General features: G+C 38.6%; 1 protein-coding gene across 3 annotated transcripts; it reads left to right on the top strand.

Moving 5' to 3' along the window:
- The first annotated feature begins 632 nt into the window (after positions 1-632).
- LOC120718755 (M-phase phosphoprotein 9) lies at positions 633-25,556 on the top strand. Of its 3 annotated transcripts, none has more exons than XM_040007438.1 (24): positions 633-754; positions 1,525-1,796; positions 2,958-3,105; positions 5,723-5,812; positions 5,950-6,452; positions 7,985-8,150; positions 8,356-8,428; positions 9,289-9,392; positions 9,492-9,611; positions 9,827-10,281; positions 11,370-11,519; positions 11,960-12,047; positions 12,429-12,644; positions 13,983-14,030; positions 14,125-14,189; positions 15,374-15,475; positions 16,276-16,491; positions 16,572-16,765; positions 17,283-17,552; positions 18,205-18,325; positions 20,294-20,385; positions 20,885-21,063; positions 22,097-22,165; positions 24,629-25,556. In XM_040007438.1, the coding sequence occupies exons 2-24, from the start codon at positions 1,561-1,563 to the stop codon at positions 24,728-24,730; spliced, it is 3,807 nt and encodes a 1,268-aa protein (XP_039863372.1). In that variant the 5' UTR covers positions 633-754; positions 1,525-1,560; the 3' UTR covers positions 24,731-25,556. The 3 variants fall into 3 exon arrangements, with proteins under 3 accessions (XP_039863372.1, XP_039863373.1, XP_039863371.1); XM_040007439.1 differs by having other exon boundaries at positions 9,821-10,281; positions 16,572-16,741; XM_040007437.1 differs by having other exon boundaries at positions 9,821-10,281.
- Positions 25,557-25,561: the final 5 nt, after the last annotated feature.

Here is a 25,561-nt window from a genome sequence, read left to right as displayed (position 1 = left end):
ATATACTTTTTGAAACTTTTTACTCTGGTTGTTCCACAAACACACAATATGGTTTGGTGTACAGGTCTGACTGTGCTGAAACCAAATTATATTATATGCAACTGTATATACTGTAGTCACTGTTTTACATTCAAAGGTACTTTAAAAAGGAGCCACTCTCCTGAGTAAAATGTGTTTTGTTTGACTACTTTATAAGTTGCTAGTACCCTTGAAACAATACTAACAAAACTATATTTAAAAAACGATACAATCAAAGATGCAATTTAGCAACGATGGAAATCATGCATCGTTGCTAAACTCTTTTATTTTACACCATAAATGAGAAATGTCTAATATGAAACCCATCACACACTAGTTCAAGAATCGAGCAAACTGACTTTAAAACACAACAAGGCGTATAAAATCAGAAACTCTTCATGACTTTAGTTATCTGGCTTAAAAGCCACACTTTAAGTCAAATAAACATTTGTCTTTATCCCGTTATTGATAATTTACAATCCTCATGCTTTTGGTTTATCTACGGTCCCAACAGATGCGTACGCCTCTGTCCCCCACATAACCAATAGAAACACTGAGTGAAAGTAACGACCAATCACAGCTCTGTATTTCAGATAATATTTTGACCAATAGCAATGTGGGCTGTGAACGCTACAGCAGCCAACGACCACTGCAGTGCAGTAGCCAACCAGCAACCAGCTAGCCAGCTTGACTACTCACAGAGAAATATGGATGAAATAATGATACAAGTTAACGGGTAGGTTAAATGTTTATTATATGTAGCCAATCAGCGCGACACAGTTTTCTGTTTTATATCATTTATTATATACCCGCGTGCGCTATCGTTTCACCCGTGCTCTCCTGCGTGCCTACGCTGTGCTTACAAACCTGTCATAAACCAACTTAGCCAAACTGAGCTAGCTAGCTAACCATTTTGAACTGCTAGTCAGAGGTAGTTACTGTGCTAGCTTGGTAACTTAGCCTGACTGACCCAGGCTCCCGTGGAGTTTATAGGCAACTTCAACTGTCTGCAGCATCCGTTGCGCTGGCCGACACCATAGAACAGCTAATGTAGCTTCTTACTAAATGAACCAGCCCACCGCTTGTGGAGCTCTATCTCTGTTGATTTTCTTGTTGTTGGCTAAGTTAATTAGGTGTCCAATCAAAGCTGCCCATGTTGGACGAGCTCTCACATACAGCAAACACAGGTCATGACAGACAAACTGACAGAAGAGGCTAAAGCAAGAACAATTACATATTATCTTAAAAATCTGCATATTGTGCACGGCTTTTGTTTATGTCTTATTTATGTTGCTTATATTTATGTCAGTTACTGAATGTTGATATTAGATCTAAGATCAAAACTAAGAGTTGATTTGGTGTCTTTTCTTGGCTTTTACATGTATTATACATTAACGTATTAATGCATTGTCGTGTTCACAGTTCAGCAGCACTTCCTGTTGTTGAAGCTGGAAATACAAGAAGTGTGATTAACAGCACTCTGAACTTTTCTCCTTTGGTCCCTAGCTGTCAGAGTGACTTCCTCTGCATGGGCCCATAAAAATGTCCACAGATGACAGTATCTCAGAGGATGTGTCCAGCTCAGGGGCTTTGAGCCATTGCCATGTCAGTGCTGATGGGGATGTGGGCAAGGAGAGCGAAAACTCGCTGGTGTCTTCTGAGGGGACATCAGCCTCAGGACTGGCTGTCTCTGAGGGGAGACGCACAACCTCCCAAACAACAGGAGGCACTGTGGAGTGCAGGCCCATGGACATCACACCAGCATGCAACAAGATCAGGTACCGTAACTCTTAAGTTCCTTACTGTATGAGGAAGTGTCTGCATAAAAAAAGAAACACTTGCCCCTTTTAAAATATTAAATATTTGAATATTTTTTTCCTAATGCAGGTGTGTTGTTGCAGTTTAATTTTTAAAAAAATTTAAATGCTTAAAAGGAAATTGATTTACATTTACTACCTATTTATGCAGAATATTTTCTCCATTATTGTGACAGATCTCTTTAAATGCTTGTGGAAATTTGAACATATGTAGGAGTGTTGAATATGAAGATGCATTGACTGCAATTTTCTGTGTCAATTTTGATTTATGGTCTTTTAAAACTCCTGTTACAGTTTTTTTTCTTTCTAAGAACTACAATTGACTGCATACATGATTATTTCTCAGATTTCAATGGAATGGAAAATTGAATAGGTGCTGATATTACTCTGTTGTGTTCAGTGGACCTTTTTGTGTTGTGTTTGGAAAACCTCTGAACAGATTGAGTTTAGACATGTACAGACAAAGCTATCTTTAAGCAGCATTCTATCAAAAGTAGTAGAGCACGTGGATTACTGGATCTTTCAAGTAGATACTATACATACAGTATACATATTGGGTGGTATTTATTTATAGTTACACATATAGAGTGTTAAACTGGAAGAGGAAGTATAGGGCTATTTTGTTAATTTCCACCAAAACATTTCAAAGACTAAAGATAACTTCCAGTGCTTGACACTGCCTACTGCTCAGCTGTGACGTTACTCTGCTGCATGTACTGCAGACAAACGTGTCAGAGCTATTCTTCAAGATAAACACTGTTTTTAAATATACAGATGGATATTCTTCTGCCTTATGTTGCATAAAAATATTTTTAATATTGGCGCATGTTGAACAAAATATCAGACACTGAAAAGTCTGTGATAGGCTGCAGATATTGGCTGAACTAAGAAGTAGAGATCTTTTTTGACTTTTATAATTTTATTTAGTTGTCTCTAAAATACTGCTCAGCTATAATAATAATAATAATAATAATAATAATAATAATAATAATAATAATAATAATATTGCCAGACAGTATAAAATAATACTGGCTGGAGAAACATATCTAATATATTCTAATCTAATATCTAATATTTTAATACTTGATACAATATTTTAACAATATCCAATTTGTTTTACAGGAGCCTATGTCTGAGCACAGATGAAGCCTTTGAACAAGGGAAGACCCTACCATTCATCAATCCAAGCTCCCTGGAGACCCTTAGGGCCCTGGTCCAGGAGATCCAGAGCAGTGGAGAGACAGACCCTGAGATCTGGAAGGACTGTGAGGTAGGAAAATACCCATTGAGACTGGAAGACAATAGGTCTTGTAGAAAGGCTGATGATGAAGTGTAGTTAGTGTTTGCTGCTGTAGCAGTTTGTTCTTGTGCGCTGTATTTGGCTGCTGGTAGCCTCAGTTCAGACTTGTCACATGTATTTTTTGATCAAATCACACCTGACAGTAAGATAGATGCACACATACACATTTACAGACCCCAACACCCACACAGCACCACTCCACAGCTGATCTTTTCAGACACAGGATGTGATTTGCAGAGAACAGACAACTGTGATGCTCTACAATGTGAAGGCACTTTATGGCACAGTTCATCAAGCTTGAAGCCTTTCAGTTTGTACACCTGGGTATAACACACTCTGTTCTCAATCTTTAATTACTGTATGGGTAGGTCACAGGAAAATTAAATTCTTCCTATGTCTTCTTTCTCTCTAATGGAAGTTTGTATCATAATTGTTGTACACAGCTGGGTTCTCTGGCACCTTCATAAATACACATACTATTGCAGTCCTTTAGTGTACATGGAACTATTTTCTTTTGTGTTCTCAACTCTACTCAATTCATATTTATTTATTGTCTCTGTGTAAGTTAACCCGCCCTCATGTGTTTCATGCTGCTCTGGATTCATTTTGCCTTTGTGGATATTATATTCTTTGGACTGCTTAAACAACCCTATTAAAAATGTATTTTGAGTTTAACCCTTGGCTGTTTTGGTGTTCTGCATTTGGGTCAGTATTCTGCGATTCATGGGAGTGGGACATGGAAAGGGAGCAGGTTTGTAGGAGCTTGGTGATGTAAGAAGGGGCCAAACCATGAAGGGCTCTATTGACAAAGAGAAGGATCTTGAAATCAATGAAATCAATTCAAAATTTTTCAGGAAATCAAGAAACTAAAACGGGTATAATATGATGTCTTTTTTGAGTCCGTGTGAGGATCCTAGCAACAGCATTTTCGATAAACTGAAGGTGGGACAGAGAGGACTGAGACAATTGTAAAGTGAATTGCAGTAGTTGAGTGGGAAGAAATGAGGGCATGAGTAACAATCTCCAGATCTTTCACATACAGAAAAGGCTTAATTTTTGATATGGAACAGAGATTAAAAAAACAAAACAAAGACGTTTTTAACCACTGAGGTAATTTGCTTGTCAAACTTAATCAGAAAGTGGGCTTCTCATTGGGGTTGAGGCAGAGGTGCAGCTGAATAGTGTCAGTATGAGAATGAATAGAGATTGTGTTTACTCATGATTTGTCCCAGAGTAAGCAAAACTGGGAGACCAGAATAAGCCCTAAAATGGAATCCTGAGATACCCTACAATAAGGTGCAGCTGATGTAGAAGAATTGTTTTCATTTTATACTTTTTAAAGATGTTGTTTTTCTGTATGCAAGGAATAAGTTGCTGAAGAATTTTGGTAGTGGTTGTTTGTAGAGGTTGGTAATTATTAGGTAATTTGGAGTCTAAATTGTACTTTCTCAGCAAGGGCTAGATTACCTGCTTCAAGAGAGATGGAACAGTACCAGTAGATTTAGAAGTGTTGATAATGGAGAGGGTGCTTGGATCAAATACATCTTTCAGAAGAGTGGAAGGCACAGTAACTAGAGAGCAAGTTGTAGATTTCAATGAGAAATCTCTGTCTTTGTAAGAGCGGGTAGTGTAATCTGTTTAAAACAGTCTATTTGAGAGAGTCAGTTGTATACTGAACAACTGTTGACTCCTAAACTCCTAAATAAAAATTCCACAGTGGTGGGGAGGGAAACAAAGAGAAACCGGCTTCTTTTTTCCACCATAACAGGCTGTGTTTACAGGCCGTTCCAGTGTTTATCTGTCTTACACACTCGACCAAACAACAAATACAAAATTAAACAAAAAGTACGTTAAAAATAAAAATGTCTCTTCCAGCGAGCATTAAAAACAAACAAACCAAACTTCGATGTAATGTTAAGTCTTTTGTGCGATTTGGCGCATCTCAAATAAAAAAATAAATAATCCAAAAAGTAGCTATATTAAAACTGAAACAAACAAGAAAAGAAAGTAAAATATTCCCTCTAAACAAAACTATAAATAATAAAACAGGAAAAAATCAAAGGAGTGAAAGGGTTAGACTCATACGAGCATACAGAGTGGACTAAAGACATTAGCTTGCTGCCCAACTTTCATCACACAACACTAAAAGTCCAGTGGCGTCAGCCACAGCATTAAAATCCACTAAAATCGGAGCGGGGCAAAGAAAACACGACAGCGACCCCGGCCGTCCTGTCTGTCTCTTTGCTCCGGAGTACTGCAACAGTCACTGTTCTTTCCAGTGAAAGGGATTTCTTGTAGCACAGTGTGTCTCGGGACCTACCCTGCAATCCAGGGGATCTGTCGCCTCTTCGTGACTTTGGAAAGATGACTTGAACAATTTTTCTTCCACGAAGGAATCTGATAAAAACCGATCTCTTTACCCGTCGGCTTCCCGTGGCTGTCATGCGACTGGCTATGGCAGTTAGTAATACAACAGCTTCTTGCCATTCTTTGTGTCTCTGTTTATCTCTGTGTGACTGTTGTCTTGTAATAGCCCGCGCTTTTATTCAAAGTAAGACAAGTAACGATGTTTGTTTTTCTGCTACAGGGTCGATGGCTGCATCTGTTTCAGCTGGTTGAGAAGCAATACCAAGAGCAAATACTTGCTCAGCAAGAACAATACCAGTGCCAAATACAGGTAAGCCTGGATTTAACATCATGTCCTGTTTTATGAAATTGGACCACCTCAAAAAAGAGATGGTGGATTACAAGGGGACTATCTTAATGAGTATATTGAAAGCAATTTCTTACAGTAAAATAATTCCTCTTTTTCAGTTGATTCAGGATGAAATTAAGGCCCTTGTTCAGCTCCAAAACCGCCAGGCTAGTGTCCAGCCACATGGGGAGTTCTCCCCAACTCCTGTGAGCAAAAGTACCACAAACATGAAGGACTATATTTTCCCCCCTGTCTCCAGTGAATGTACTGTTCCCAAAACTGTGTCCAGTGACAATGACAGTCTGGCAGCTCCCGTCCATACCCCTTTTAGCTCCCCATCGCCTCCACTCCCTAGGTCTGAGGCCACAAATCAGCGGGATGAGCGTGCAACCACAGTGCTCAGCAGTGGATATGGGACTCTTTCTACTTGGGAGTCAAGTCTGGAACCTGCAGGTTCACCGGGAGAAGATGAGGTTGTTGGTCAAAGAAGCGAGAAGCATCACTGGTCCATTAACTTCCAGAAAGACACAGAGACAAGTATGCTTGGTTGCCAGCAAGATTTCTCCAATGAGAGGATGCTCGGAGTGAATGAATCACTAGTTTATCAGCAGAAAATCTCTGGGTATGTAAGGTCAAACACATCCATGCTAAACTGAGTTTGTAAGGATGTACTGTGGTGTTTTCTCAGCTTTTTCAGACATAAACGTCTATCTGTTAACCCAAGAGCATCTGAAAATGGCTATAGACAAAGTCTGACACTAGTCCATAAACATTACAGACACGGTAAAAGGCACGGTTTACACATGTTCAGCTGGCCAACAGTTTATTTTCTATGTTGAGTGTTTAAAATAATGGAAAAGTCTTCAATGTGATAAAGACAGAGTCTGTGACAGGTCAAATTAATGAGATTTAGTCGGGAGCCAAAGTTATTTGTTGCCTGCAGCTGCCTGTAGAAGTCTTGCCTCTGAGTTTCCAACACCTGCAGCATCAATCATTAAGCAAGAGAGCTGAGCAGATTTATGAATGTGACACAACAATAGTAGCTTCATTAATTACTTAAAATAAATGGTGCCCAACATATAGACACCATTGATTAGGATCAAGCAGCTAGTGACTGTGTACTTCACTTCAGATCTGTCACGCAGTCAGTTTATACCCAGTTTATACCCTACAGTGAGGAACATGAATGTAAACATGACCTAAAAGAAATACACTGATGAAGCCATCAATGTTAAGTGTTCTGTGTTTGAAACTGGTTTTATAAATACATTTAATATCAAATTTAATTGCCTGTAGATGTTTTCTAAAACATTTTTTGAAACTAAATGGCCACCCAACATGACATAGTCACATGAGTCTCTGGCTGGCAGATGATAGGAAGCCCAAATTCAAACAAGAAAACAATAAATATTTCTCAAAAATTTAGCATATCCTGCCAAGTATCTAGATCATCATATGTAGATCATCCCCCTATCACACTAGCTACTTTAGTAATACTGTTAGGAATTAGTAACTTAATCTGGAAAGTACTAACACAGTATTACAATATAAATGCACTTGGTAAATGGCTCTAGAATAGTGGTTTTCTTAAGTTTTGATAAATGAAAACAAAATTAAAAATGTAATTAAGGACAAAAACATGTGTATGTGTGCTTACCCAATTATTTTGGACATGTTTGCGAGTGTGAGTCTTTATTAAGCTTTATTGGAATATATCATTGTGCTAGTGTTTCCTTCCCTGTCTCACTTGTGTGTTCACCACCTCGCACTCTGAGTGGAGCAGAGGGCACACAGGTGACTCATTCTCAACAAGCGTTAAACTGAACATACTGTAGTGAGAGAAAGAGAGAAAATGCGGTTGTCAGAGCTTTTCAGTTGTGTCTGCGTATGCAACCAGTGTTTTAATCACAAATTGTTACAAACAAACAAAGAAATCTTTGGAATGCCTCCAAACTGCTGACCCTTTGCTGTAATATTAAATAAATAGTAAATATAGAACAAAAAGCCACTGAAGTGACTGGATTGGCAGCAGTATGCTTGTTGTAACAATACTCATTTAACCCTTTAGATACCCTGCAAGAATCCTGTTGAGGTTTAGGCAGCATTTGTCTGAGAAATTATAATTTTATTTACCCTAAGCAATTCTGTTGACAGCACCAGTCAACAGTTGACCTCCTGGGCCCAGAGGCAGAAACTGAGGCCCAAGAAGAGCAAAGCAGGACAAGCGTCATCCCAAATACCAGAGTACCAGGAGCAGCCTCGCAGCCCCAGAGAATCCCACAGTCAAAACACTGTGGAGAGCACAGAGTCCCAGGACCAGGTATAACCCAGGAAGTGGTGACAGCCTCTTCTCCAGGATTATTTGTCCAAGATTTTGCATAGATAAAATAAAATAAAACAAACAAACCCAAAACAGCAACAGTGCATAGTGTTTATTTGTAGTATTTTTTCTTTTTGCTGTATTTTTCTGTTTTGATTACTTTCCTGCTGCTGAATCTAATCCACTCATTTCTATTGGTTTTCAGCATCAACCAGCTGGGCCATCTTCCAGCTCTTTTCCACTGAGGAGGAGTGATAGTTTAGCATCTGAAGCCTCAGGTAAGAATTCAGTGACTTGAATTCAGACACACAGTGACTGGATTTGGCCACTGTAAAGTATATTGAAATAAATCAAGTACAAAACATGAAATAAAAATAAAAAAAATACAGGATATTACACTTTTTCTTTTAGAAGATGAAGCCCCTGGTCATATCAGAAATTGAAAACATACATCTCTACACATACCTGAAGAGCTAATTTCTGTGTTTCTTGCAGTTAAACATATAGTAGAGTTACAATAGAGTTGCGTTTTTCTCAGCCAGTCAACCATTTTTTAAACAGCTGTTCACTCCAAGGTTTTTTTGTTTTTGTTTTGTTTGTTTGTTTGTTTTTTTGGGGGGGGGGGTGTTACTCCAACACTATGGTGCAATTAAGTGTTTATAATAATATGTAGATTACACTAAGGCTCAGTGGAACAACAATAAGATATTTTATATAGACATACACACATATTTTTCAACTAAATTCTTTCTTTAGGTGTAATTTTGGTACTTTTAATAGCTTTGCTAGTAACAAGGAAGATATAAAATATATGTCAGCTGAATATTGGTATTGGAATTGATCCATGTTGGCTATATCCCATCCATATTGATAATGGGATATTAACAATCTTTGGTACAGAAACAAATAAAAAATGAATAGTATCAGCACTGGCTATCAGCCAAATTGTTATTGTAAACATTGCCAGTGGTGTCAACCAATTGAGCAATTAACTAAATATCAGACTTCTTGTTTATATTAAAAACATATATTTTTAGGATGGCCAGCGCTGCCAGAAATATGTGATAAAATTGTAGTTTCAAACAATGTTTCCAAATTATTGCATATAGCAATTAAAGTAAGCCTTTTTTTGTTTTAGGCCTCACGTATTGGCGTCTGAATGAGTGTGATCTCTATCACCCACTACCTGAAAGCTTTGACAGTGGTGCCTATCTACTTCTGCAAGAGGCATCCATGAGTCTGGTGAGTTGCGTTACGGTTTACTGTGGCTTCTGAGACTGATATAAAATACATGGTTTGCTTATAATGCTGAGGTTTGATGCCTAATTTGGTCTTCTTTAGACTCCGGGAAGCCAGGAACCTCAGCTGTCTCTCAGAGAGATCTATCAGAACAAGCAAAGAGCAGATTGTAGGCGTTCAGATTGGGAAGGCTCTGCTACTTCTTTTCCGTTGTCACCGCAGGTATGTCACATGACTCAAACTCTGCAATCCCAAGATTGTAGAAGTGATTTACAGAAGATAGATAATGACACGATAAAACATTAATTATTAAAAAATATAATATTTTTTAAAAATACAACTGACTGGTGACGTGTTAATCTTGTAATCTTGTAATAAATTTCACATCCACAAGTTCACATTTTCTTACAATTTGTATTTTTGTGCTTCAGATGTTGACACTGGATCCAGCAGCTAACATGCGGCAGTCAGATCGCACCTCTGGCTTCACTTCACCCTCTCATTTCAGCAGCCCATCATTCGCCAATCAGCCCCACCGCTACCCTAGAGTTGGGACCCCCATAACCCCTGACAGCATGGTGGATTGCAGCCCCAACCCTGGAGATACAGACTATATCTCTGATACCTCCAGTGTCTCTGCCCCATCTAAAGTGCAAAGCCCATGGGGAAATACAACCCAATTCCTGTCTACCTCCCAAGATAAGGCTCAGTCCTCCCAAACAGACAGCCATCAGCGCAGAGCCAGTGCTCCCTTAGCCAGCGAAGAGGAGGGTAGTCACACCCACACCAGCACCCTGAAGCCTTGTTCAGCCTCTGGTGCTTCTCTGCGTCATGAAGTCAGTCCACACATGGAAAGAGCATCATCACTAGAGGATCCTGTTGTCCTCTCTCTGTACGTACATATGTTATAATGTATAATGTTCTGCTCAACCATTTGCCTATATCTTTCCAAAAAAATGCACTGATATTAACTTGAACTTGTTTGAGCCTTTTCTATCACTTGGTTTTGATATGTTATTCTCAAACAATCCACTGAGTGTCAATCTGTCTTTGAGTGGTAGATCTTTTCAGTTTCCTTACAGAAAGTTAGCAACGCCACAGGAAAACTAGAAATGCTCTGTATGGTGACATTTTTTTTAAAGTTGGGTGGGTTTTTTTTTTTTTTGGGGGGGGCATGACATAATGTTAGAGACTTGATTGAACAGAATTAAATAACATGAAAATTAAAAAAAGTTTTACATGTGTCAAATAATTAAAAAAAAACAAACAAAATAATTTCTAACAACATCTACTCTAATGCTTGATTTGGCCCTTTATGGTAAATGTTGACCTGAAGCTAAATAACTGAAAATGTCTGTTTATAAAGTATAAACGATTAGTATTTGAACAATATGAATCTCTAAAGACATCAAATAAATCCAAAATACTGCCAAACACTATTAGCACTTTAGCTACACCTAATGTTTTCTGTTAAGAGGACCTGAAATAAGGACATGGAACGTCATGTGTTTCATAGGACCCAGAACCAGTGAACAGAAATCTCATGTTTAATAGCTTCATTTCATAACAAGATTGATTATGTTAGCACATATTTAAAACTTTTTACCCTTGAGGTTGGTTATAGTTCCCCTTTTATTCCTTTATTTACAGGTGAGTATAATCGTTTCTGGCACTGTCCAAGAGGCTTTAGCCAGCCCCAAAAGGAAAGCTGCTCTCATTCCAATTTATTGCTTCTTTTTTTCCCCATTATCTCTTTGTACTTGTAAAAGTGGAGGTATGTATTTGTGATTATCAGAAAGTCAGAAGTAATGGATAAATAAGGTAACAGATGAATTCGCTTCACTTTGCATCGTGATCACATTGCCATGCCCAGTCACCTCCCAGAGAACCAAAAACTACTTCAAGTGCTGTGAATAAAGTAACATTACACATGACCAATCTTCTTTAAAAAAGTTTTGTTTTTCTTCTCCTGTTTTTCAGACTAAGGCAGAACCTGAGAGAGAAGCATTCTCGGCATGTGGCTGACCTGAAAGCATATTATGAGTCTGAGATCCAAATCCTGCGAGACAAACTCAAGCTCAGAGATGTGCCCCAGGATTTAGAGAAGAGCAACCATGCGCTCACAGAAAGGTTTGCATTTATGGACTATATTTTCAGTTAAAATATTATTGTTCATTATATTGAGTTGGAGTGAAAAATTTGTTTTATATGTACAAGAAAAATAAGCAGGGATGATACAGTTAAATGTAGAACCAAATCACAGTCCCCTCAGCGGGTTAACAGTCACTTTTGGTTAGAAATAGCCAATAAGTGAACTGATGTTTTTGATGTCAAGGGGTTCAAAAGTTTAACACATTTCTGCATCTGTCAGTGCATTAACAATAGGGGACATTAAAATAGGTACTCCATTTAGGATGATGCAAAGTTGTGGTTAAGATGCTGAAATTAAAGGGGAAAAGGTGTCAAATCAAACTTGAATGATATTGAATTCATATTCTGAATTACCAAGACGCATAAAATCCCGTAGTATTATTTTTATGCTTTCATTGTTTATTGCTATTTATTTACAGGTGCAGGCATCTAGAACAGGCTTTGGCTGAGGCCACCACCCGTATTCAAGAACTAGAGGCAACAAACAGCTCACTGGAAAAAAAGCTGGTATGCTTTGCTATTTATTTTATATCATTTTTACCCCTTAGCCGTAAAAAGCTGATGTGGTATTGTCATCACCCAGCAGGGGACATGGACACCCAAGTTGTGAATGCGATAACTCGTTAACCAAGCAACATAGAAGTTTCAAATTGATACCATAGGTACACTACTAGAATTCTCAACAAGTTTGGTCATAGGTCAAATTTTTTGAAAATCTTGTGAATGCGAAAATCCGTGTTTATGTGTTCATTTATATTTATTGGGTTTTAATTAGAATGTCTTTTTAATTTGTCACTTCATCAAGGATGTTTTCTAAAAATATGTCAATGGCTATGAAAGTAATCTTTATTCCATATCTTCATTTTGATGTCCTTTTTTTGTCATTAGGCAGAATGGCCGGAGCGCTATGCTGTAGCAGGTGCCACTGTGAAATCTTTGCAACAGCGACTGGAAGAAAGCAAACATTCGGCCAAAGAAAAGGACGCCCTGGTGGCGCGTTTGAAGAACCGTGTACGGCAGCTGGAGGAGGCAGCGCAGAAAGCCTGCAGAGAAGCAGATGAGAAGGAGGCCAGGAGGGAGAGAGAGTACAAGATGCTGCAGGATGTAAGTGTGAGAGAACAGAATGACATGAAGACATGATAACAGTCAGAAAACTGTCATATAAACATGAACATCCTCTTATTCACTGGATGCTGGTAGCATCAGTACGGAGGTATTTCCTTTAATCAGGCAAGTGCACTGTTGTTAATGGACTTGATAATTTGTGATAGTTTACTTTATCTGCAGTCAGCTAGCTCTAGGTGTTGAGGAATTAGTTTGCAGCTGAGGATGTATGTAAGAGTTTTTTCTATGTTAAGAGTGTTTTTTTCAAGGATGCACCAGTCAGGTTCATCTGATTACTATCTGCTCCAGTATTGATTCTTTTAACCTCATGTTGGCTACAGCCAGATGTTCTCCAAAGCAGGGGAGTACAAGCAAACGTCTTTCACTTTATAGTCTACATATAATTTTTGTGTAATACAGTTTCTGCCACTTTCATGACTGGTCTTTTGAAACACTGGACAGTGTAGTATCGGTGGATTTAAAAAACAAACAAACATAATTCTGAAAGTACTATTAAAAAATATTAAGTCTGTCACACAACACAGTTAGAGAACTATTTACACTCACATTCACACTTTTGGGCAATTTAGAATCACCAATGAACCTAACCCCACTAGGTGCATGCCTCTGGGCTGTGGGAGGAAACCAGAGTACCCAAGTGTAGAACATGCAAACTCCACACAGAAAAGCCCTGGCTAGATGGTGGATTCGAACCCTCATATTTCTGCTGTGAAGCAACAGTACTAAAAACCATGTCACCATGCTGATCTAAAACAAAAAGCAATTGTATTTTTTGCATTCATTATCAAATTATAACATGTTATAAATCAAGCTCATTATTTTTTACAGAGGTGCACTTTTTGCACTAAAAACTAAACTCCTGATCAACCAACAGACTATGTGGCTAGATAACTTATGCGTAATTTATCTAACGGAACAAATTACATACTCCTTTAGATTTCAGAAAGATGTATTAATTTAGTATTTAAACAATGAAGAGGCAGTGTTACACATTGGTGGGCTTTTTTGTTTTGTTTGTTTGATTTTTTTTTTTATATTATTTTAAAAAAGGACATTTGCCAGTGCTATAGTATGTATAGAGTGTTTAAAAATTAAGTTTAAAAAAACCAAACTATTAAATGACCCCATGTTAGCCACCACATCCACCTCATTTTTCATTGATTTTAATATTGATTTTTCTTTCGTCTGAAGTATTGTCAGTACTACTGTCACATTTTCAGAATTTTGTATTAAGAGCAAGAAAGTAAATCACTCTTTGTCAGCACTGCAGTAATGCTGGCGTCCAAGGTTAAGATGTCTGTGGTTTTGTTTCCTCAGCTGCTTGGAGAATATGATTCTCTGATAAAAGACCATGAAGGATTGAAGGTAATGATTCTCTCACTGAAATTTACATTAAAACCTTACTGTGATTATTTGATTTGTTTGGCTTCATGGAGTTTCCCCATTTATTTATCTACAGAACAACCTGGTGTCAGCAGAGAATAAGCTTGTTGATTCCAATGATCAGATATCTGAATTAAAGAGGTGAGTGAAGAGAGTGACGGTAGGTGAGCTGGATCTAAAGGTTAAAAAGTCAAGACTACCAGCTTGTTTAAAGGTCACTTTAGGTCAAGGTCAAAATGTTACAGTGTTATTGGTCTCCGGCCTGTCAGTGTTTCATTGTCACTTGCTGGTTTGAGCATTTTTGTGAAAGGGCTGCAGTGGTGGGTGGTATTCAGCAGGGAGACGGAGAAAAGAATATTAATCGATAAAGCCTAATGATGATCCTGTTAAAAATAGATAATAGTGCTGGCCTCTGGTGCTAGGCAGCATTGTCTCCTTGCAGTTTCCCCTTTGCCTGCTAATTGATGCCTATAGAGGGAGCACATTGATAAAGTGTGCCAAGTCAACAATAAGAACAGATGGTAGTTATAAATTGGAGTACTTTAGCTTATCTGTTTTTGACTTAATAACCTAAAGGGTAAGGCCTACATCAGCATCCACTGAAATAACATATGACCTTGTGTGTAAAGAGACTTTGGGGAACCTAAGAAATGTTTTATTTTTTGAATACACAGAAGACTTTAAAAATAGAAAATGTGTAAGCTGCTCTAAGCGTCAAGGACTAATGGAGTCACAGTGCAAATGTTAATTACTATGATCTGTAAAACAGAGGAGCAAATTACAGCCAGGCCTTGAGAATTTTTCTTGCAAAATGTTGACATTAAAGAGGACCTAATATGCTCATTTCCATTTTCATATTTTTATTCTTGCACTGGACTAGAGTAGTGTTGTATGACTCACAGTTCAAAATAATCCTACTTGAGCTTACAGAGATGTTGTACAGCCCCTCTGTCCATCCATTGTCTGAAGTAGCTGTCTGTTCATGTGATTGGTGGACCCTTAATTTCAAATTTAAAAAGCAGATGGGTGAAGCTGCTGTGTGTTTTATAGCCTCACAATAATTAACATTTTATTTGGAATTTATTTACAATCATATATTATCGTTTGCACTTATTAACATTGTTTGCTGTTTTCTGATCACAGCTACTGATTGCACATCTCCATCAGTCATTAAAGTAAACAGCCTTGTGCTGTGTAGTGAAAAAAGAAATAAATGAGCCAGCATAGCTTGTTGTACCTGCCTTTGAAATACTTCTATGACTCTTTGAATCTAAACAGCGTTGGTTTAGTTATTTCATGTGTATGTTTGTGATTAAACCCCTCAGAGTGATCTCTAAGCTGGAGTCTCAGGTGAAGCAGTTGGAGCATGAGAACCAGGCCAGGGCCCGTTATGTTTCCCACAGTAACATACAACCTTCTGGAGCTGGGTAAGCACAAAAAGTACTGAAATCCTTCACAAGGTGTAATCATTAATGTCAGGGACTCCACCCATTAAATAATCCATAAAAAGAATCTTTACCTGGTTTAAATTTGTTTGATTTCCTATCAAGGCCATCTTCTCTGATACCTTTGACGAACAGAGGTGGTATTTTTAAAGCATTCCATGGACGTCCTGTTGAATGTGCCACTGTGATACCTTCTGGTCTCTGGACAACTATTTTTAGTACTGCTATTTTTAGTCCCCTCTACATATGCCCTACTTATGTCCTGTTGCCACCTGGTTTGGCCACTTTCATTGATTATAATGTTGCAGGATGTGCTCTGCAAACATTTAGACGCTTCAGGACTGTACAGTAGAACTCCAATGTGATATGGAACAGATTTGATATGGGACTCTGTAACTGTTAATAAAACAGCGAGCATTCTCCTTTGTATTGATCACCATCTTGGGTCTTTGACAATGTGAACTCTTCTACTAAAAATTCTTGTTTCAGATGTGGTTTTTGCTTTAAATTGCCAGGGTCACAAAACTTGATGATTTGAGTTTTGAAAAGCACAACCAGGAACATAGATTACGTGAATCTTTACTTTTTTTAATAATAAACAAAAGTATGCCATCAGAATAAGAATGATGAACTAATAACTAAAGATTTTCTTTAATGTTTTTAATCATGTCTCTCTTATTATATCTTTCCAATTTAAGCTCAAATATTTTGTAAGTGCAGTGCTTACAAGGGGTGTATAAACTGATGCGTGCCAAATTCTTAACCTTTTAACGTGTCCACAGCCTTTTCCACCATCCGGACCTCCTGCTGTCACCCAGTAAAGGCAAAGCAGAGCCAGATGTCACCCACAGAACGTCTCCTCTTCTATCAGACCAGCTAAAAAGTGTCAGAAGACCTAATCAATCAACAGTCCACAAAAGGGCATTGTATCCATTAAATGATCATTCATCGGGAACAGGAAGCTCCGTGGACACCCCTTCAGCTGCTGGGAGCTGGAGGTGTGTTTCTGATTGTTGAGGATGTTTTTTTGTTTTGTTTAGTACAACTGTAAGTGATTTACAGAGATCTTCTCCAACAGGTGTGCATCTCCTCCAGAGTGTGAACAGTCTGTTCTTCAGATCAGACACCAGGAGCAGAGTGCTGGCCACCAGGACGCTAGTCACAGAGAAGGATCCTGTGCCCTGACACCCATGATGAGGGCCCTGATAGAGCTGGAGGAGACTAAAGCCACAGATACCCGGGCCCCCTGTAAGAACAGCTCCACCAACCATAGTATGACTCTCACTCACACATTTACAAAGGCCACTTTATACTGAGGGACTGTCTGAAATTCTAAGCAGCTAACCATGAAAAAAAATGTTCCTCAGTCCTGTAGCTCAAATCAGAAAGAGTGACTCCTGGAAAACAAGCTAATTGAGAAAAAATGAGAAATTATACAGCTGCTATATAGCCCAACATGTCAAATGAAGATTTGTGGCCAAACAGTTAGGTCAGACCTCAGTGTTGGTTTTACAAAAGCAGCTACAATTAAAAGGGGGTTTCTTACTGTAATCATTCCTCTATTTAGTACACTTTCAGTACATGTGACATTATTTAATTTGTGGTGATTCACATTAAGTTCCAGGATTTTATTCTTTACTTTCAGGTCTTCTGTAGTCACTTGTCATTTCTTGCTTTTCTGTCTGGAGATGGCTCAGCTTATACCTTATTGCACATCCTGTTGTTAAATCTTATACTGGATGCACTTTTTAAGCTGCTCTTGGATTATATTATGTTTTTGTCTCTGTAGGGGTCAGTAGCCAGAGAACCACTGTTGGGTTTGTCGAGAGAAGATACAAAGAGCCAATTCAGGAGCGCGCTGGACTTCTTCACAGAGAGAAGGAGTTGGTTAAACCTCGAGGAGTTGTGGCTGGAGCTGAACATGGAGGATCGAAAAGTCGCAGTGGAGCAGAAAGAGCTGCTGCTCTGCTAAGAGCTCAGAGGAGTCTGTCTCCAGAGGGCCACAGATCCTCCTCACTGCCTCCTCCAGCACACCGAAGCATACCCACAGCTACACCCAGTAAGAGCTTCCAGTCATTCTACCTCCATTTAGGGGTGACGGTGGCTCAGGTTGTAGAGCAGGTCACCTACTAAATGGAAGGTTCAACCCCCGACTACTCCAGTCTGCATGCCAAATAGCCTTGGGCAAGATAAGAACCCCAAGTTGCTCTCCAATTCATCCATTGGAGTATAATTCTGTGTGAATGTTAGATGGAAAGCACTTACATAGAAAAACATATATGAATCAAGCAAGTTGTATTTAACGAGTACTCAGAGTAGAAAACAGCAAATATAAGAACAGTTACCATTTAAAGAGGAATCAAAAAATGAGTAAAATCAAGTGTCTTGTTTAATTTTTTTTGGTATGACTTAAGATGTATATACTGTGTCTGAAATTTATGGTAGCAATCAGATGGCTTAGTTGCCTTTGTTTTCTGTATTGGCTTCACTACTTGCTGCTATAATTGGTTGACTGGTATTGTGATTACTGTAATAAGTTGTACACTGCTGGAGTCCACTGTTTGTCTGTAATTTGAATTACTTTCATTAATTGGAAACACAAAACACAAAGACATTGTTTTTGGCTCTGTCTCCTGTGACACACTCAGTGTGATAGTGTTAATAGGGCTGTGTGAGCTTTACTTAGTGGTACACTCTTTTCTTCCATTCAGCAAAGAGGGAAATGTTACTCATGCCTCTGTCTGCGAAGTCCAGCCCTAAACGCAGCCCGACTGAAAATTACTCCACTGCTTTTGGTCACCCAATGCCAAGAGAGGAATACCTTCTCCACAGGTAAGAAACATACATCACATTACCTTGTATTGTTGCACAAGTTCTCCGTAAGCCGTGTTTGAACAGCATTAACATTACAGGGAGAGGGGGAATTTAGTATTCACTGTGCTTCACAATATTTTAACTAGTGATTCTTTATTTTAAACCATCTAGAAATAACATAATATGAGCTCTCCCATATGGGCACGTTTTTACATGACCTGAACTTTCTTTATGTGCCAAAATTGATGCCACAAAAAGAGCACAACAAAATAATTCAAAAAAGATCTCAATAAATCAAAACCTAAATAAAAACAATAAAATAAGTTATTCTGCATCTGTCCTCATGTCAGTGGAGTTGAAACATATATTAGGGAAAGTGTTCTGCTGCCTGTGCAGTAAGCTGTACTGAGGGTACACAGTTTATTTTCTATATCCATTCATTATACATTCACTACCCGCCTTTTAAGTCTGATGTCATTAGCTGTTTCTGGGTCCAAACTCCTCTTCAGCTCCCAAACTCAAACAAATACTGTGGTATCACCGAATTAAAAACTGTCGAAATTCTTTCATCTTTAATAAAATGATCAGTGTGGCAGCTCTACTAGGTGTAACAATCAAGTGTAACATCCAGGCATCCATGAAAACAGGATTTCTAAAGTTTAAAAGAGTTAGAAGTTAGCAGGGAGTTACCTTGCTAGTTTCTATTTAAAGATGATATGCCATATTCTGACTGAAGGATTTCTGAAAAATTAAAACATAAAGCTCTACTATCACTTATCACATTAATGAAGACAGAAAACTAAACAGCAGTGATGATTGTAGGAGTACTGAAGTTGGGGCTAGCTGGCATATGCTATGGTTAGGATGATATAAATACATTAGCACAGTAAAGCTGGAGGATGAACACTATTTCCTCCTCATTAGAAGGTAACGTGAGGGTCCCCGATGGTTAGAGACAAATGCAATCACATGGCAGATAAAAGACGCTGAAAACGGGCCAAACTGAGATAATCCATTCACAATATGAAGTTAGTCATGTGAGGCCGACAGTGATCGCTGACTGTTCAGATTAAGCAGAACAAGATACAAAGCATTAAAGCGTTAAAAAGACAACAGCCTTTATAATCCCAATGTAGTTTGGACCCCGAAGCAGGGTTCATATGTCTTCACTTAACAACCGGATAGCCACAGTGATTCTCTGACACTTTCCTCTGGGAAGTAATATGGATGTATTTTACAGCCTGTAGGTCAATATTCAGGCCACAGAAAAGTCCCATTGCAGTAACCTGTCTGGTGTTGCACCATTTTTCTCAAGTAGTGCAGTCCCTGTACATTTCTTTGTGCTACTCGGATTAATATGACTATCATTCAAAATGTTCTGAAGCCAGGTACAGTCATAATGTGGTCTGGGAAGCAAGTGTAAGATCTGTATGAAACACATCAAACTACACTCAATATGTTCCCTTTGGGTCCTAAATTGAGCTCACCAAACCAAATGATAGTTGGAATATTGGAAAAAAATTTTCACTGCTACTACACAGTGGCAGGCTAAAAAAAAAGAAAACAAAAAACCCCCCAAAGCCAAATGCTCGGGTATCTCAGCTCAGATCTTAGTTAGCTTGGAGAGAGATGTGTCAAAGATTTTGGTGTGGGTGAGCTACCGTCGAGAAATATTAGCAGTGGAGCTCTGGCATCTATTAGTGAACATTATTAGTTGCACCATGTCACAGAGGACAGAGTAACCCTTGCGTCATATATTTGTCGTAAACACTGCTTGCTGAGATTTACCACCAGGTGTCATCCCACTGCTCCCTACACACATTAAAACCTTGTAAAGAGTGTCACACAGAACACAGGTTTGTTCAAAGTCAGTTAGAGCATGAAATGAAATATAAACACCTCACTGCTTTATCACATAAGCCCCTGAACAGCAGCTGTCACACTTGTTTTTTGTTGAATTAAAACCTCATTGTGTGCTGTCTACAGGCCTGACGGACAAGTTGACAGGAGACGTCACTCATTCCACAGCAGCAGTCCGAAGAAAAGACTCCAGTTTACGTCAACAGGCAGAGAAGATGGTAACATATTTATACGCACAGATACAGTTTTTTTTTTTTAGAAAATTCAGTTAAGTACTGCTTTTTTGTTGTTTGACCAGATTTATTGCATTGTTTTGGTGCTGTACTCCTACCATAAACCAGTTTAAATGATACTGAATAACAGGGTGATTATTTATACTTATCTTTTAATGTAAGAATGGATGGATGATGACTCTTTTAATATGCAATGTAACAATAAAACCTGATGCTTGATTGATTTGAATTGATTTTCCGTTGGGCATTATTTATTTTAAGGTTTTGCTTTAGAGTGCGAGAAGGTACATTATAATTAATTTGTTATATTAATTACACTAATCTTCACTACTTCTGTTATTGCTGTAGTAACACTTCAGTAACTTTCTTTTTTTCTTTTTTTTTTTTTTGCACACATAGCAGACAGTAGATCTAAAACAGTGACCAGTGAGTGTATTTACTGGGAGCATATTAATAATGTTTTTTTTTTCCCTTTCTCTGCCAGAGTCCTCTGGTGGTGAAACCCCACAGGATGAAAACTCCCAGCTGGGTTGGGAGGAGCAGGGAGGCTTTAGTGGACCTGACCCGCAGGACCCCTGTGAAGACTCAGCCTCACTTCACAGAATCCAGTCACTGGCGGAGGCTGAGAAACTGTTTGACGAGTTGACGCAGGAGAAACAGCAGGTGAGAGTTCAAAGGCATGTCACAATATGCAGTAGTATCTGCTTTTTTATCAAATCAGTGTATGTATGTAAGTGGAACACTGGTGTCTTTTTAAAAATGGTGTAAAAAGGTAAACATGCACGTGAAGTTTTCTGATGAGTCTGTAGGTGTGGGGGGGCTAGTGAATGGTATTTCTCAGTGTTAGCCCATTAATGAACTGGTAACAAGTTAAGGGTGTACTTGGTTTTACCCTAAGATAATCTAGTCTCCCTGCCTCTAGATAGATGGTTATTAACAAAAAACAAACAAACACATGAGCGTAGTAACATTCCAAAATTTAGCTTCCCTTATAAGCTGTTGGGACATGGCAAACATTGATATTAACAGCCTTTATCTCGCCACTCTACAACAAAGAGTACATGGGGGAACCCACCCAGCACTGGGAGAACATGAAAACTCCACATAGAAAGTTCCCAGCAAGCCAGTGGATTCAAATCAGGACTTTCTTGCTGTCAAGCAACAGTGCTAACCACTGTGCCACCCTGTTTGCTGTCCAATTAACTAGAACACCTGTCCTTCTGCTTTGGTATTAGGATTTCCTCTTCCTCTCATTTTGGGCAGACTTTGTACTTTATTGATTTGTTATAACAGCTTGTGATACAAGTGCCCTGTTTTTAACTTTTTCTTAATATCTCTTTGATACACTTCCAAGTCATAGTGATTGTTTCATCACATTCTGCTTGTAATTACAAAAGGAAATTTGCAATTATTTTAAACACCAGAATGTCCAGTGTTTGCAAGGGTGTCAAGAGACCCTTGCATCCCTTGACACATAGGCCAGAATTCATTGTTTTTACAGAGCTGCTAAATAACTTGTATTTTTAGGAGGTTTATACTGCCCCCCCCCTCTCCCCTCCTGTCTCTACCTTGCTGACATGGGAATATTACTCTGCGTTATACATGAGTCCATTGAATGTGTTTCATGTGAGGGGTATTTAATTAATATCATTATTTTGGGTCATACATGATTAACCTCTGAATGTGTGATGTACAGATTGAGGCAGCTTTGAGCCGGATGCCTGGTGCAGGCGGCAGAGTGAGCCTACAGACCAGGTTAGATGAGGTAAGGCTCCACGGAAACCATCCAAATATTTATTATTATGTTTCTAGGATTTATTTATGGTGGTTGTTGATATTATTGATACATTTTAGATTTAGCCACCAACTGCTAAATGTTGTTCAATACTTTGTTTTTTTATTTAAAAAAATAAAGACCCAGAAAACATTGCCATCAGTCTGAACTGTGTCGTATGCAGGGCTTTTTAACAAACGTTAACATACTGACACTTTAAATAAAACTGCTAAACCTCAACATGTTAGTATGGTAGTATGCTTTGTTAGCATTTCGTTCAAAGCTTACCACTGTGATTAGGTAGAGACTCTGAGCTGCTGTCAACCTTGTATAGTAGATTCTGCTTTGTGGACCAAACTAAATGCATTAGCTAATTAGAATCATTGATTCTACTGTAGGGCTGTTTGATATATGTTTCGGATGACAATATGAAAATGTCTATCATTTCATATTACACGATCATTTGTTTTGTGGTGTCACAAACTGTTTATGGCAATATTTTTTCATTGTTTTGATGGTCACTGTAGTGGCTATATTATTTTTTTAAAGTTCTATCTTTCTCTTATATTTAAAATAACCACACTACAGATGGAAAAGCGACGGTTTTTATGCTTTGTCGTTAGCAACCACAATGGTAAAACATTGTGTGGCTCCGCCGTCTGCTTGTTTATTTTCCACATAAACCTTTCACAATAAAGTTGAAACTCCTGTTGAGGTTTTTTGAAATAAACTGAACATGACCTGACAAAATACATTTATTCTCAAACATCAAATTTTATAATATGCATCAAACAAATTACCTCAAATAAAAACATGAAGTAACTCTAAATGGCACTTACAGTCACCACGTGGATGCAGGCACAGAGAACACCAGCATGGCCAGTCAAGATGAGGCAGAACCAGGTAGCTCCAAACAGAAGGATCAGTCAAAACAAATCGAGGAGCTTAGGTAGCTTCTAAATGAGGGGCTACCTTTGTAGCATGGACATGGTTTGGTTATGAAAAGTCTGACACGGACCAGAAAACTGTACTATGCAAATTATGCAACCAGTCCCCACCTCAGAATCAAACATGGCAACCCTCTTCTATCACCTACGCAAGAAATACGTGAAAGCGTATGGAGAGAGTTTACGGATGAGAAGCAAAATAAAGCCGTCAGGTGCTCAAAATAAACCTTAGAACTTAGAAGAACTTAGAACGTTTATTGTCAATGTTCAGTTGCTTGCACAATGAAATGAGGAAACAAGACCACAAAGGTGTGAAAGAAAAGAAAACAATATACAAGAAAGAAGAAGAAAAACAATATAAGAACACTATATACACGATGTTTGTGTTACAGGGAGCATTGTGGGGGTGTGCACAAGGCGTTGTAATAAAATATAATAAATAAGGGTGGAAGGGCTATGGTTGTTAAGGGATGGAAATTGCACATCTGCTGAAATATTGCGGAGGAAGAACAGAATATTGCATGGAAACAAAAAGACACACACACACAGCAACATAATAAATAGCAAGTAGCAGCAACAGAGTGATTGTAAAAAAACTCTTAATTTGCATTTATTTTTCTGACTGCCCACGGTTAGAAGCTGTCCTTTAGTCTGTTGGTTTTGTACCTGATGGATCTGAACCTTATTCCAATTCAATTCAATTCAATTCAATTCAATTCAATTTTATTTATATAGCGCCAAATCACAACAAAAGTCGCCTCAAGGCGCTTCATAGATACAGAGAAAAACCCAACAATCATATGACCCCCTATGAGCAAGCACTTTGGCAACAGTGGGAAGGAAAAACTCCCTTTTAACAGGAAGAAACCTCCAGCAGAACCAGGCTCAGGGAGGGGCGGGCATCTGCTGCGACCGTTTTCCAGAGGGCAGGATGTTGAATAGATGGTGGTTAGGATGGAGGTGGTCTTTTATAATTGCCCTGGCTCAGGAGAGACATCTAGAGCTGGCAATGAAGACCAGGGTGAAGAGTGGACAGCCGATCACCTTCTTTGCAGTTCTGATGACCCTCTGGAGTCTATTCTTATCGGCTTTTGTGCAGCCAGCGTACCACACAGGGATGCCGTGCACCAGCACACTCTCGATTGTGGCACGGTAGAAGGACACTAGTAGGTCAGTCTGCAGCCTGTTCCATCTCAGAACTCTCGGGAAATGAAGGCACTGCTGGGCTTTCTTCACCAGGGCTGATGTGTTAGTTGTCCAGGATAGGTCCTCGGAAATGTGGGTACTGAGGAACTTAAAGGAGGACACCCTCTCCACATAGTCAGCTGTTATGGAGAGGGGAGGGGGATCAGTTAAAATAGTTAAAAACAATTTGCTGGGACCTCCCAGACAGGTCAACATCCCTAGAGTTAATACAATTGCTTAAATCAGATACTAATGTATTGAACCTGCTAACTTACTTTTGAAATGGCTGCCACTGAACTTTCTGCTCCACTTCCACCCTCAGGTGGCTTTAGAGAATCGTCTGGAGAGGCTGAACCGTGAGCTGGGATCCATCCGAATGACCCTGAAGAGATTCCACGTCCTCCGTTCCTCGACCAACATATAGCAATGTCTGTCTTCTTACTTTAGTATTGATTCTACAACTTAGTGTCTTGGTTTTATACACAGCACTGATTGTCCTCCCATCTTTTTCTGTGCCATAAGCCCATCTGTACAGTGACTCCACAGCATCTTTTTATACCTCTTACTTATTACTCGGGGATATTTTGTATATGTATGAAAGATATAGCAATTTTTTGGAGTATATTTTTTAGAAAAGCACAGATTTGTACAGTCGTTTACTTTTTTAGCCACAGAAATATCAATATTAATATTCTTTACTTGCCATATTGAGGAGTAGATTTTTAAATCGGCTCATGTTTCAGAGTAAATGTGAACAATCAAAACAAATGTTTCCAGCAAAGTCATTTATCCACTTTGGAACTATCACTGCCTTTTTTTCTTTTTTTCTTTTTATTTTGTTGTGGCTCTTTTGTTTTTTAAGTTTTGAATGTTTTTCCATTTGACATGTGTTAAGGTAATTTTCTTCAATTTGTTGCTTATTTATCTTTTGCTTTGGGCCAAACTTATTGATCTTGAAGGAAATATTTAATTGAGCCAAATCAGGTTTTTTTGTGTGGCTTTTTTGCTTTATGTCTGTAAATTATTTTACAGTAATGGTCCATTCCGAAATCGAGTGAAACCAGCACACACACATTTCCACAGAGTCAAAACTCGAGTCAGCTGTTTTTCAATGATGCTTGTGCATGGAGGTTCTTGCACTGCTTCCTTGTTGTCCTGGTTTTCCTACAATGATATGAATTCACTGGAAATGTAATATTGTTGCACAATAAATGATGCTTTTTGTTAAAAATAAACCAGTATTTCTCTTTGTTTA

The sequence above is a fragment of the Simochromis diagramma genome, unplaced genomic scaffold, assembly GCF_900408965.1.
Source record: "Simochromis diagramma unplaced genomic scaffold, fSimDia1.1 OVJJ01000682.1, whole genome shotgun sequence".
NCBI lineage: Eukaryota > Metazoa > Chordata > Actinopteri > Cichliformes > Cichlidae > Simochromis > Simochromis diagramma.
Note: the sequence above shows the minus strand (reverse complement) of the source record. Positions and strands in the feature narration are given on the sequence as shown.